Here is a 14,654-nt window from a genome sequence, read left to right as displayed (position 1 = left end):
TCAGACGCCCTGATATATGCTCCCAGGAACAGGAAGAAGGAGTTTTACACTTCAGACGCCCTGATATATGCTCCCAGGAACAGGAAGAAGGAGTTTATACCTCAGACGCCCTGATATATGCTCCCAGGAACAGGAAGAAGGAGCTTTACACCTCAGACGCCCTGATATATGCTCCTAGGAACAGGAAGAAGGGCTCAGAGCCGCTGTGAAACAAGCACCCACCTTGTTCTGATTGGACGGCTGAGCCTCCTTCATCATGTCCCTGTAGGAGAAGGAGGAAACCGAGGACGAGTCTCCAGTCTGCTGAGTCCGACTCGGACTGTTGATCTCAGACAGAACCAGCTCCTCGAGACCTGCGAGAGAAAGAATGATCCGAGTCAGAGCTCCCAGAACAGATCCGACATCTGTTAGTGTTGTTCTGTTCAATCTGAAGGTTTGAATCAGGAACACTCCAAGTCTTTAAAGCCCCAAACTATGGCTGTGTTCGAAAACACATACTTCTCCTACTACTCCTACTAACTTTCTTAGTTACTATGCGAGTTTGAGTAAGCGAGAAGTTCCCGGATGCATACTAGATTCTCCTAAATGTTGGGTATGCATCATGAGGTTACTACTCATACTCAAACTACCCAAGATGCAACGTAACGTGACGTCGCCGATCGTCATTTCCTGTCAAAACGGCAGTTTCAAGCTAGCTACAACGAGGGTAGGTTCACTTCCTGTTTTCAAAACAAAAGCACCAATTGTATGGTAATGGCTTTCCCTATGATAAAAGGCAACGGGTATTTTATTTTGTGAAAACAGAAGTGCGTTAGCTCACTGCGGCTAGCTTTAGTAGCGCCGAATTCGTGGGAACAAAATTGTAAACAGCCGGTATTTTGTCAGGTTTTCAACACGTTGGGGATCTAAACGACTACTTACAGAGTTTAGAGCTTAAGGGAAATCAGCTTCAGGCCGGCTGATTTCGGCTCGGGCAGGAGCGCAATGCATTGTGGGTAAACGCTCTGCATACTGTCTGATCAATGAGTATGCAGTATGTAGTATGCAATATTTAGTATGCAGTATGTAGTATGGAAGTATGTAGTATGTAGTATAAAGTATGTAGTATGCAGTATGTAGCATGTAGTAAGCAGTATGTAGTATGCAGTATGCAGTATGTAGTAAGCAGTATGTAGTATTCAGTATGTAGTATGCAGTATTCAGTATGTAGTATGCAGAATGCAGTATGTAGTATGTAGTATGCAGTATGTAGTAAGCAGTATGTAGTATGCAGTATGTAGTATGTAGTATGCAGTATGTAGTAAGCAGTATGTAGTATTCAGTATGTAGTATGCAGTATGCAGTATGTAGTATTCAGTATGTAGTATGCAGTATTCAGTATGTAGTATGTAGTATGTAGTAAGCAGTATGTAGTATATAGTATGCAGTATGTAGTAAGCAGTATGTAGTATGTAGCATGCAGTATGCAGTATGTAGTATGCAGTATGTAGCATGTAGTAAGCAGTATGTAGTATGTAGTATGCAGTATGTAGTAAGCAGAATGTAGTATTCAGTATGTAGTATGCAGTATGTAGTATGTAGTATGCAGTATGTAGTATGTATTATGTAGTATGCAGTATGTAGTATGTAGTAAGCAGTATGTAGTATTCAGTATGTAGTATTCAGTATGTAGTATGCAGTATGCAGTATGTAGTATGTAGTAAGCAGTATGCAGTATGCAGTATGTAGTATGTAGTATGCAGTATGTAGTATGTATTATGTATTATGTAGTATGCAGTATGTAGTATGTAGTAAGCAGTATGTAGTATTCAGTATGTAGTATTCAGTATGTAGTATGCAGTATGTAGTATGTAGTAAGCAGTATGCAGTATGTAGTATGTAGTAAGCAGTATGTAGTATGCAGTATGTAGTATGTAGTATGCAGTATGTATTATGTAGTATGCAGTATGTAGTATGTAGTAAGCAGTATGTAGTATTCAGTATGTAGTATGCAGTATGCAGTATGTAGTATGTAGTAAGCAGTATGCAGTATGTAGTATGTAGTAAGCAGTATGTAGTATGCAGTATGCAGTATGTAGTATGTATTATGTAGTATGCAGTATGTAGTATGTAGTAAGCAGTATGTAGTATTCAGTATGTAGTATGCAGTATGCAGTATGCAGTATGTAGTATGTAGTAAGCAGTATGCAGTATGCAGTATGTAGTATGTAGTATGCAGTATGTAGTATGTAGTAAGCAGTATGCAGTATGTAGTATGTAGTAAGCAGTATGCAGTATGTAGTATGTAGTATGTAGTATGTAGTATGCAGTATGTAGTATGTAGTAAGCAGTATGTAGTATTCAGTATGTAGTATGCAGTATGCAGTATGTAGTATGTAGTAAGCAGTATGCAGTATGTAGTATGCAGTATGCAGTATGCAGTATGTAGTATGTAGTATGTAGTAAGCAGTATGTAGTATGCAGTATGTAGTATGTAGTAAGCAGTATGTAGTATGTAGTATGTAGTATGCAGTATGTAGTATGCAGTATGCAGTATGCAGTATGTAGTATGTAGTAAGCAGTATGCAGTATGTAGTATGTAGTAAGCAGTATGTAGTATGCAGTATGTAGTATGTAGTAAGCAGTATGTAGTATTCAGTATGTAGTATGCAGTATGCAGTATGTAGTATGTAGTAAGCAGTATGCAGTATGTAGTATGTAGTAAGCAGTATGCAGTATGCAGTATGCAGTATGTAGTATGTAGTAAGCAGTATGCAGTATGTAGTATGTAGTAAGCAGTATGCAGTATGCAGTATGTAGTATGTATTATGTAGTATGCAGTATGTAGTATGTAGTAAGCAGTATGTAGTATTCAGTATGTAGTATTCAGTATGTAGTATGCAGTATGCAGTATATAGTATGTAGTAAGCAGTATGCAGTATGCAGTATGTAGTATGTAGTATATATTATGTAGTATGCAGTATGTAGTATGTAGTAAGCAGTATGTAGTATGCAGTATGTAGTATGCAGTATGTAGTATGCAGTATGTAGTATGCAGTATGTAGTATTCAGTATGTAGTATGCAGTATGTAGTATGCAGTATGTAGTATGTAGTATGCAGTATGTAGTATGCAGTATGTAGTATGCAGTATGCAGTATGTAGTATGCAGTATGTAGTATGTAGTATGTAGTATGCAGTATGTAGTATGCAGTATGTAGTATGCAGTATGTAGTATGCAGTATGTAGTATGCAGTATGTAGTATGTAGTATGTAGTATGCAGTATGTAGTATGCGGTTTCGAACACAGTCTGTCCCTTTAAAGCCCCAAACTATCCATTTAAGACGCCGCCCGTCCCTTTAAGACAGGTGCAGAGATAAGCAGACACTTTAAAATGTCGGATTCTCAGCTTTGAGCAGAAGAACCTTTGAAACATTTAGCTGCTCATGGATTATAAATTAAGCCGAGGCCAGAGCCCAGCGTGTGTGTGACTCATTAAATATATATTAAAACACACCGAGTCAGAACAGCGTTAAAAACGAAGCATTTAAAATGAAATAATCCACGAAGCGCTCAGAACCATTTTCGTGTAAAACCCATCCCAGCCCGGTCACATGGTTCCTGCTTCATGAGGGGGCGGGGCCTCATCTCTGGGGGGGCGGGGCCTCACAGTCCTTTACTGACTAAAACAAGTCGAAAGCTCCATAAACACAACTTTATGGCGACTGGACCTTTAAACATCTGATTCCATTCCATTCTCTTTGACCTTATTTGAGAATTGCAGCTGAAATATTGAACGGTGATCGACAGCAAGTCGTTTTTATTTTAATATTTCAGAGTTACTTATTGGCGTTAAAGCCTGTGAACTTTTCCAAATGTCACTGCTGATTTCACAGGTTCCAAATGTCACTGCTGATTTCACAGGCTTCAGTTTGTCATGAAGCCTCATCAGAACATAACTCCCACCAACAACAAGGACAGTTTTTACTGTCACACAACGTGCACAAAAAGAGAAAATACTGCACAGTGTGTCCATTGTAAAAGCCAGTTAGCTTAGCACGATAGCACAACGTCAATGCTGCAGCATCTCAGCAGAAAGCAGCCAGTTCACATATCGAGTCCACTGAGCGGAACAAACACAAGCGAACATTTCACGTTAGCATTTTAATGGAAATCAGTCGGCTTGTTAGCTGAGAAGGAAGCTAGCAGAGAACAGAAGGAAGCTAGCAGAGAGCAGAAGGAAGCTAGCAGAGAACAGAAGGAAGCTAGCAGAGAACAGAAGGAAGCTAGCAGAGAACAGAAGGAAGATAGCAGAGAACAGAAGGAAGCTAGCAGAGAGCAGAAAGAAGCTAGCAGAAAACAGAAGGAAGCTAGCAGAGAACAGACGGAAGCTAGCAGAGAACAGAAAGAAGCTAGCAGAGAACAGACGGAAGCTAGCAGAGAACAGACGGAAGCTAGCAGAGAACAGACGGAAGCTAGCAGAGAACAGAAGGAAGCTAGCAGAGAACAGAAGGAAGTTAGCAGAGAACAGAAGGAAGCTAGCAGAGAACAGAAGGAAGCTAGCAGAGAACAGAAGGAAGCTAGCAGAGAACAGAAGGACGCTGAGGCTCATATTGTCCTTAATGTGCCCATCAGAGCAGATTCAGCCTGTTAATGTGAACTAACATTCTGAGTCAAAGTCCAACCAGAATAAAAACAGTTGTTTTTAACCTGTCCGGGTTTTACTGTTGGTCAGTTTCAGGTGTGCGTACCTGTCCGGGTTTTACTGTTGGTCAGTTTCAGGTGTGCGTACCTGTCCGGGTTTTACTGTTGGTCAGTTTCAGGTGTGCGTACCTGTCCGGGTTTTACTGTTGGTCAGTTTCAGGTGTGCGTACCTGTCCGGGTTTTACTGTTGGTCAGTTTCAGGTGTGCGTACCTGTCCGGGTTTTACTGTTGGTCAGTTTCAGGTGTGCGTACCTGTCCGGGTTTTACTGTTGGTCAGTTTCAGGTGTGCGTACCTGTCCGGGTTTTACTGTTGGTCAGTTTCAGGTGTGCGTACCTGTCCGGGTTTTACTGTTGGTCAGGATCTCCTGGAGCCTCTCCTGCAGCTTGTCGGCTCGTTTCCTCTCCAGCTGCAGCTGCCGCTTCAAATCCTTCAGCTGCACACACACAGTCAGTGATTTACTTTATAATTATTGCTTTCCATGCTCGGCTGCTCTCAAATTATTCTGCAAAATATATATTCTCTACTTCTTCTTCCTATTCACAGAGCTGCTCTCTGTGGGACCAGAGACGGCTTATTTCCAGTTTCTTCTCTTTTACGTTTCAGTTGTTTTGAAGGTGAAAAATTCTGTAAAAATCATGTTTTTCTGGACTGGTTAACTCATTGGCTGCCAGCCATTTTCAGTTCAGAGAGACCCATACTGCCAAGTGTTTTACAGTATTTTGACTGATTTTCCAAGACCCACAGAAAAGTGTGTCTTATGACTATGTACACACCGAAATTACCAAACGAAAGAGTAGACTCTTCTTTCATCAGGAAAAAAAAGTTTGTTTCTACCATTTTCAGTCCTTTAGTAATAGATAGTAGAACATAGGTTGGAGAAAACACGCTTCTTCTTTTTTTGTGCAAAGTGGCACTGCTGCCACCTTGCGGGTAATTTTGCCAGTATATTCTCTGTTTAGTGTTTACAAGCCTAAGATTTAGTGACAAACTCCGCTAGATTGTCCCCAGCCCGCTCCATTAAAAACGCAATTGACGTCTATAGACGTCTTTGGCAGTCAGTCCAAAGTGTTCAAACGCAGTAATTAACGGTACACATGCATTACTGCGAGTTACGCTGTGTACATCTCCGGCTTGGTCCATCACTGTTGAGCAGAAAGCTTTGTTTGCTAGCATCTGCTGCTAGCTTAAAGCTACATGCTAAACTGTTTCCCTCTGGGATCAACAGAGGAACTATCTGAGTCTGTATGTAGAGCTGGAGGGTTTCTGGTCTTACTGCAGGAACAGCTTCATCATGTCTGTGTTTCTGCATTAAATCACACAGCAGGTGTCCAGATGTTGATGGCAGCTAACGCAGGTAAACACAGCTAATGCAGCTAACGCAGCTAACGCAGGTAAACATAGCTAATGCAGAAAAAAACAGCTAACGCAGATAAATGCAGCTAACGCAGGTAAACACAGCTAACACAGATAAACACAGCTAATGCAGCTAACGCAGCTAATGCAGCTAACGCAGGTAAACACGCAGCTAACGCAGGTAAACACAGCTAATGCAGCTAACGCAGGTAAACACGCAGCTAACGCAGGTAAACACAGCTAACGCAGCTAAACACAGCTAACGTAGGTAAATGTTTCTGAACTCTTAATATAAGCAGTTTACACAGCTGTGAACTCACCGCTGCACTTCCCTTCTTCTCCAGGATCCTCTGACCGTCCACCGTGTCTTTTACCTCCTGCAGGTAGGAACACAAACATCTGTAACACATCTGTAACAAGTCCTTTAATCATTCACAAGTTTACTATTCTGATAACCAGTTAATAATTTATGTTGTTTAGGGCAAAAATAATAATTCAAACAGCATTTTCACACAGAAAATAACCCCCAGAATTACAGATAATTACACAGATTTTTTATGTTAATCTGACAAAGTTCCAGTGAACAAAATGTATGAATGTGCATTTCTTCTGACGGCCACCAGGGGGCTCAAAAAAATTCCTGCTTCAACAGACCATTAAAAAGTGGTGTGGTGGTGTAACTGCAGACTGTTACTGCCACCTAGCGGTGTGGTGGTGTAACTGCGGACTGTTACTGCCACCTAGCGGTGTGGTGGTGTAACTGCAGACTGTTACTGCCACCTAGCGGTGTGGTGGTGTAACTGCAGACTGTTACTGCCACCTAGCGGTGTGGTGGTGTAACTGCAGACTGTTACTGCCACCTAGCGGTGTGGTGGTGTAACTGCAGACTGTTACTGCCACCTAGCGGTGTGGTGGTGTAACTGCGGACTGTTACTGCCACCTAGCGGTGTGGTGGTGTAACTGCAGACTGTTACTGCCACCTAGCTGTGTGTTAGTGTAACTGCGGACTGTTACTGCCACCTAGCGGTGTGGTGGTGTAACTGCGGACTGTTACTGCCACCTAGCGGTGTGGTGGTGTAACTGCAGACTGTTACTGCCACCTAGCTGTGTGTTAGTGTAACTGCGGACTGTTACTGCCACCTAGCGGTGTGGTGGTGTAACTGCAGACTGTTACTGCCACCTAGCGGTGTGGTGGTGTAACTGCAGACTGTTACTGCCACCTAGCGGTGTGGTGGTGTAACTGCGGACTGTTACTGCCACCTAGCGGTGTGGTGGTGTAACTGCGGACTGTTACTGCCACCTAGCGGTGTGGTGGTGTAACTGCGGACTGTTACTGCCACCTAGCGGTGTGGTGGTGTAACTGCGGACTGTTACTGCCACCTAGCGGTGTGGTGGTGTAACTGCGGACTGTTACTGCCACCTAGCTGTGTGGTGGTGTAACTGCGGACTGTTACTGCCACCTAGCGGTGTGGTGGTGTAACTGCAGACTGTTACTGCCACCTAGCGGTGTGTCGGTGTAACTGCAGACTGTTACTGCCACCTAGCGGTGTGTCATTGTAACTGCGGACTGATACTGCCACCTAGCGGTGTGGTGGTGTAACTGCAGACTGTTACTGCCACCTAGCGGTGTGTCATTGTAACTGCGGACTGATACTGCCACCTAGCGGTGTGGTGGTGTAACTGCAGACTGTTACTGCCACCTAGCGGTGTGTCATTGTAACTGCGGACTGATACTGCCACCTAGCGGTGTGGTGGTGTAACTGCAGACTGTTACTGCCACCTAGCTGTGTGGTGGTGTAACTGCAGACTGTTACTGCCACCTAGCTGTGTGGTGGTGTAACTGCAGACTGTTACTGCCACCTAGCGGTGTGGTGGTGTAACTGCGGACTGTTACTGCCACCTAGCTGTGTGGTGGTGTAACTGCAGACTGTTACTGCCACCTAGCGGTGTGGTGGTGTAACTGCAGACTGTTACTGCCACCTAGCTGTGTGGTGGTGTAACTGCAGACTGTTACTGCCACCTAGCGGTGTGGTGGTGTAACTGCAGACTGTTACTGCCACCTAGCGGTGTGTCATTGTAACTGCGGACTGATACTGCCACCTAGCTGTGTGGCGGTGTAACTGCAGACTGTTCCTGCCACCTAGCGGTGTGGTGGTGTAACTGCAGACTGTTACTGCCACCTAGCTGTGTGGCGGTGTAACTGCGGACTGTTACTGCCACCTAGCTGTGTGTCATTGTAACTGCGGACTGTTACTGCCACCTAGTGGTGTGGTGGTGTAACTGCAGACTGTTACTGCCACCTAGCTGTGTGGTGGTGTAACTGCAGACTGTTACTGCCACCTAGCTGTGTGGTGGTGTAACTGCAGACTGTTCCTGCCACCTAGCGGTGTGTCATTGTAACTGCGGACTGTTACTGCCACCTAGCGGTGTGGTGGTGTAACTGCAAACTGTTACTGCCACCTAGCTGTGTGGTGGTGTAACTGCAGACTGTTACTGCCACCTAGTGGTGTGGTGGTGTAACTGCAGACTGTTACTGCCACCTAGCGGTGTGTCATTGTAACTGCGGACTGTTACTGCCACCTAGCGGTGTGGTGGTGTAACTGCAAACTGTTACTGCCACCTAGCGGTGTGGTGGTGTAACTGCAGACTGTTACTGCCACCTAGCGGTGTGTCGGTGTAACTGCAGACTGTTACTGCCACCTAGCTGTGTGGTGGTGTAACTGCAGACTGTTACTGCCACCTAGCGGTGTGTCGGTGTAACTGCGGACTGTTACTGCCACCTAGCGGTGTGGTGGTGTAACTGCAGACTGTTACTGCCACCTAGCGGTGTGTCGGTGTAACTGCAGACTGTTACTGCCACCTAGCGGTGTGTCATTGTAACTGCAGACTGTTACTGCCACCTAGCGGTGTGGTGGTGTAACTGCGGATTGTTACTGCCACCTAGCGGTGTGGTGGTGTAACTGCGGACTGTTACTGCGGAGGAGGCGGGGCCTCTTTCTCCTGCAGGAGGCGGGGCCTCTTTCTCCTACAGGAGGCGGGGCCTCTTTCTCCTGCAGGAGGCGGGGCCTCTTTCTCCTACAGGAGGCGGGGCCTCTTTCTCCTGCAGGAGGCGGGGCCTCTTTCTCCTGCAGGAGGCGGGGCCTCCGCCTCAGAGCACCAGCCCAGAAGCTCTGATCTTTACCTGTCTGAGTTTCCCGATGGCGTCGCTGTGCTCCTCCTTCTGTTTCTCCACCTCCACCAGCTGCTGCTTCAGCGCCTCCACCTCCGACTGCTTCTCCTGCAGAAACACAGACGTGAGGAAACTGTCAGGAAGCTTCCAGACGGCCTCTCAGTCTTAATCCAGCCGACCGAGGGATTCGTTCAGAGCAACAAATGTTTAATTCCTCTCTGATCTTCTGCTGCTCATTAAATTAAATTCAGCTTCAGCTTTGAGCCTGAAATAAAACTGTCAGTTCTGTGTGATCTCACACACTTTAGGTCCACATGTGGACTGTTTTATGTTGGAAACAGCTGGAATAAATCGGTGTTAACATCTCTACATCACAACTCACCTCAAATCATTTATCATTCAATAAGTATCTGAAAACTCTGACCAAATATCTAAAGAATCCAACCAAGAATCCAAATTTTAACTCAAATTTCTCATTTAATACCTTTTTAAGACATTATATCTTTTAACTTCTGACTTATAGTATCTCTGAATTCCACCTTAAAAGGTCAGAATTCCAACCAAAAATCTCAGAATTGAGACTTATTCTCATCCAAATCCGACCGACTGATAGTATCTTAAAATCCCAACAGATTTCTGATTTAATCTCAGAATTCTCACCTTTCATCTCATATTTGCTGACTTGGTATTTTCAGATCTTTTAGATGAAGGTGATCCTCTTTAAGGTGGACTGAGGTCTGACCTTTAAGGTGGACTGAGCTCTAACCTTTAAGGTGGACTGAGGTTTGATCAACACCTGAAATCCAAAACTCTTATTGCTAATTAGACTTCTTCCATCATTAATCAACTTTTCCTCCGAGGTTTCTGCTGCCCAACAGATGACACGCACACACATCTGTGATCTGATTGGCTGAGACACAGCTCAGTATCTCGCTGTCATCAGACCGCAGTGATGAGCTCACACACAGTTTTACACTGAAAACCCTGAGATAAATAAATAAATAAATAAATAAATAGATAAATAAATAAATGAATAAATAGATAAATAAATAAATAAATAAATAAATACATAAATAGATAAATAAATAGATAAATACATAAATACATAAATAAATAAATACATAAATAGATAAATAGATGAATAGATAAAAAGATAAATAGATAAATGAATAAATAGATAAATAAGGGACGTTTAAATGAACATTTCAGGTGATTTAGGTTCTGATGCAGAGACGCTTCCTCATGATCCTCCCACGCTCTGATCTGCTGTTAACACGCTCTAACCTCCAGGAGTTACCATGGAGACGAGGAAGCTTTAATTAGAAACACGTTCAATTAGAGCTCACACACTGACAACACGCCCCCACACGGAGTTATATTTACACATGATCAGCTGAGCGGGTTCACAGCGGGTCACATGATCAGCTGAGCGGGTTCAAAGCGGGTCACATGATCAGCTGAGCGGGTTCAAAGCGGGTCACATGATCAGCTGAGCGGGTTCACAGCGGGTCACATGATCAGCTGAGCGGGTTCACAGCGGGTCACATGATCAGCTGAGCGGGTTCACAGCGGGTCACATGATCAGCTGAGCGGGTTCACAGCGGGTCACATGATCAGCTGAGCGGGTTCACAGCTGGTCACATGATCAGCGGTGCTTCAGATCCAAACTAAAGAAGTGGAGCCTGTTTCACATCTTTCTTGGGGAACCTAAACCCTGAAGTTTCCCAGAAACCTCCACAGACCAGAACCTGAGTTTAATAAAACCAAATAGCGGGTTCTAAAGGCTGAAACTCTGACTTTAACAGGTTTAAACCCTGAAACCGAAGCAGAAGCTGTTACAGTGCAGCTCCTCCTGAGGGATGGTGTTACCTCCAGCTGCAGCGTGTGCTCCTTCTGCAGCTCCTCCACCTCCTGCTGGTGCTGCAGAACCTTCTGCTCCATGTTCTCCTGCTCACACAAACAGAGAAGCAGCAACAGGTGAATAACAGCTGCAACCGTTAAAAGTTTGGATTCCTCCAGGGAGAACGACTAAATGTTAAACGACTCTTGTTGGTAAATGTCTTGTCCTGTCTTCACCGTGAGATAGTTAGGAACTCAGTTTCGATCTCTCTGTATGTCTTGTATATATGAAGAAATTGACAATATACCTGACTTTGACTTTTAAATGTGCTGCTGAAAAAAAAATGTAAAATTAAAAAATTAAAATTAAAAAATAATGATAAATAAATAAATGTGCTGCTGAAAATAATAATAATAAAAATTTAAAAAAATAAATTAAAATAAATAAATATGCTGCTGAAAAATAAAATAAATAAATAAATAATAATAATTTAATTTACTTTTTTTTAAATAAATAAATGTGCTGCTAAAAAAATAAAATGAATAAAAACTAAAAAAAATAAAAATGAATAATTAAATGTGCTGCTGAAAAAAATCATTTAAAAAAAAAAAAAAAAAAAAAAAAAAAAAATCAATCAATCAATCAATCAATCAATCAATGTGCTGCTGACTGTGTTGGAGCTGAACTGGGGTCGACCCGGTTCTGAACCGACCTCTGCCTCTTTGAGCCGCCTCTCGAACCATCCTTTGGTCCCCTCCATGGCCTGAACCTGAGCCTGCAGCTCGTCCACACGCTGCTGTAAGCCCTCCAGCTCCTTGGTCCGGGCCTGGAAACAGAGACGGTGAGCAGCTGAGACACCTGAGACCCCCGGAGGAGCTCCACCTGAGACACCTGAGACCCCCGGAGGAGCTCCACCTGAGACACCTGAGACCCCCGGAGGAGCTCCACCTGAGACCCCCGAGACCCCCAGAGGAGCCCCAGCTCTTCCTTTACCTTCTCATCTCTGAGCTGCTGCCGGATCTCTTCCTCAGAGCGGTTCTTGTCTTCATGGAGTCCTCGGAGCTCCTTCTCATAGCGAGCTCTCACCCCGAGAACCTGAGAGGGGAGAGGGAGGCGGGAAAAGGGAGGAAACAAAGGGAGGAAACAAAGGAGAGGAAACAAAGGGAGGAAACAAAGGGAGGAAACAAAGGAGAGGAAACAAAGGGAGGAAACAAAGGAGAGGAAACAAAGGGAGGAAACAAAGGGAGGAAACAAAGGGAGGAAACAAAGGAGAGGAAACAAAGGGAGGAAACAAAGGGAGGAAACAAAGGAGAGGAAACAAAGGAGAGGAAACAAAGGGAGGAAACAAAGGGAGGAAACAAAGGAGAGGAAACAAAGGAGAGGAAACAAAGGGAGGAAACAAAGGGAGGAAACAAAGGGAGGAAACAAAGGGAGGAAACAAAGGAGAGGAAACAAAGGAGAGGAAACAAAGGGAGGAAACAAAGGGAGGAAACAAAGGGAGGAAACAAAGGGAGGAAACAAAGGGAGGAAACAAAGGAGAGGAAACAAAGGGAGGAAACAAAGGGAGGAAACAAAGGAGAGGAAACAAAGGGAGGAAACAAAGGAGAAGATGGACAGGTAAACAACACGGAAGAAGCTACAAGAGGAGCCAAACCAACCCTCCCATCCATCATTTAGTCCATTAAAGACACGTCTTTGTGAATCTGTTACAGGAGTTAAACTCTGGGGGGCGGAGCCTATCGAAGGGCGGAGCCTATCGCAGTTCTGAATAAAAACTTTAATGTAGAAAGAAACCCCTCGAACTGCAGCTTAAAGGATGAAAATAATGAGGAAACGCAGCTCACCTCCTTCTCGTGCTGCAGCTTGAGGTCCGACAGCGCCTCCTTGTGGTCGGACTTCTCCTGGTTCAGCTGAATGGCCATGTCGTCCAGCATGGCTTTCCTCTTCTCTGCCGTCTGCTCGCACACATAAACGCTGGAGTTCAGATGTGATCCTACATGTTTTTCTGCTTCCTGTGAGTGTTCCTACCTTCTTGGCCTCCTCCAGCTCCCTCAGCAGCCTCTCCTTCTCGTGTCCTTCCTCCGTCAGCTGCTCCAACAACTTCCTGTTGGCAAAACTCGACTCCTGAGGAGGAAACAGGAAACACACCGATGCTTCCATGATCTCCTTCATCAGATAAAGAACTGATTCCCCGTAGAAATGAGCTCAGGAAGGTTTGCATTCAACATATGTATCAGGAAAGGACTTCAATCCAAGGTCCTACAGCTCTCTGAGCTCTGACCTTTCTCCTCCAACTCAGCCTGAACCCTCTCAGACGTGCTTTCTGTCCTTTCTTTAAGGAGTCTTCAGGAATAGTTCTCCAGGCTTCTGGAAGGACATCCCACAACAGCCAAAGTCCACAGAAAAACCAAAGAAAGACCTTCAGAAAGCCTGGAGAACTATAGCTCAAGACCACTTTAAAAGAACCCGGATCGGGACCCAGAATCTAGACTCTAGATCAGGTCCCTAGATCGAGAGACCGGATCAGGACCCTAGATCCCTAGATGCTGAATCAACATCCCTCCTGTCAGCAGTGATGAACCCTCAGATGGAACCACCCTCAGACGCTCGGTTACCTGCAGCTGGGAGTCGAGGTCGTCTCTCTGGGCCAGCAGACTCTCGTGTTCGACCCGCCTCTGCTGCAGCTCCACCGTCAGCACCTCCTGCTGCTCCCTCAGCAGGTTCATCTCCTGAGTCTTCACCGTCTGGATCTGCACACGTTTAAAAGCGTTAGCATCCTCACAGTTCTCCGCGTGCGCTCACTCACAAACATGGATCTTTTAAGATAGCTTAGGATTAAGATCCGATTTATTGGTTACACACGAAATTTGTCCTCCGCTTTTAACCCATCCAGGTTGCCACCTGTTGACACACACTCAGAGACAGATGCCAACCTGGAGCGGTGGGCAGCCATTCAGCTCCCGGGGAGCATTGGGGGTACGGTGCCTTGCTCAAGGGCACCTCGGCTTTGACAAGGAAGTGGACTGACACCCCTCCAGCTGTCAGTTCCACCAATCTTTTTTGAGTGGCGAGAGTGGGAATCGAACCGCCAACCTTCCGGTTATTGGACGACAGACTCTAACCACTGAGCCACGGCCGCCCCTAAAGAAAGGAAGTAAAGAACTCAGCGGCCTTTATAGGGGATCGAACGCGCGATCCGTTCTGTTTCCATGACTTTTCCAGACGAAGGCACGCAAGTACATGGATCTGCAGGTCACGTGACAGCCTGAGGCGGCGGGAAACTTTAGATGGCAGCGAATGATGATGGCGTGCGACAGATGAAGATGGATGAAAGCAGAAGGATGCAGATGGGCTCTGAGCTGTGGAGCTTTTACAGCAGATTTAGGGTTCTATCTAATGGAAGGAGCTGATTTTAAAGGTCGGAGCAGGAAGTCGCTGCCGCCTGGATGAAGGCGGATCATGACCCTAGATCAGGTCCCTAGATCAGGATCGGGACCCTAGATATATGATCTAGATGTGTCGTCCCTCAGAAAAGCAAACTGATGGATTTGACGGCTACACCACCAGAGAGCGGCCGTCTGCCTTCAGGTTCAAAGCTTTTAACGCAGT

At 45.1% G+C, this 14,654-nt stretch overlaps 1 protein-coding gene across 3 annotated transcripts in view; it reads right to left on the bottom strand.

Moving 5' to 3' along the window:
* gripap1 (GRIP1 associated protein 1) overlaps positions 1 to 14,654 on the bottom strand; it is a 40,007-nt gene that overhangs the window by 9,313 nt on the left and 16,040 nt on the right. For all 3 annotated transcript variants that reach the window (XM_075475901.1, XM_075475902.1, XM_075475903.1), the window contains 10 exons: positions 13,661 to 13,795; positions 13,074 to 13,169; positions 12,890 to 13,000; positions 12,039 to 12,140; positions 11,758 to 11,871; positions 11,075 to 11,152; positions 9,218 to 9,313; positions 6,357 to 6,413; positions 5,017 to 5,116; positions 223 to 353 (listed from right to left, as the gene is read on the bottom strand). In XM_075475901.1, coding sequence (XP_075332016.1) covers positions 223 to 353; positions 5,017 to 5,116; positions 6,357 to 6,413; positions 9,218 to 9,313; positions 11,075 to 11,152; positions 11,758 to 11,871; positions 12,039 to 12,140; positions 12,890 to 13,000; positions 13,074 to 13,169; positions 13,661 to 13,795 — 1,020 coding nt within the window. The remainder of the gene's footprint in view (positions 1 to 222; positions 354 to 5,016; positions 5,117 to 6,356; positions 6,414 to 9,217; positions 9,314 to 11,074; positions 11,153 to 11,757; positions 11,872 to 12,038; positions 12,141 to 12,889; positions 13,001 to 13,073; positions 13,170 to 13,660; positions 13,796 to 14,654) is intronic.

The sequence above is a fragment of the Odontesthes bonariensis genome, chromosome 10, assembly GCF_027942865.1.
Source record: "Odontesthes bonariensis isolate fOdoBon6 chromosome 10, fOdoBon6.hap1, whole genome shotgun sequence".
Classification (NCBI taxonomy): Eukaryota; Metazoa; Chordata; class Actinopteri; order Atheriniformes; family Atherinopsidae; genus Odontesthes; species Odontesthes bonariensis.
The sequence above is the reverse complement of the archived record's forward strand: the minus strand, read 5'-3'. Positions and strand labels throughout refer to the sequence as shown.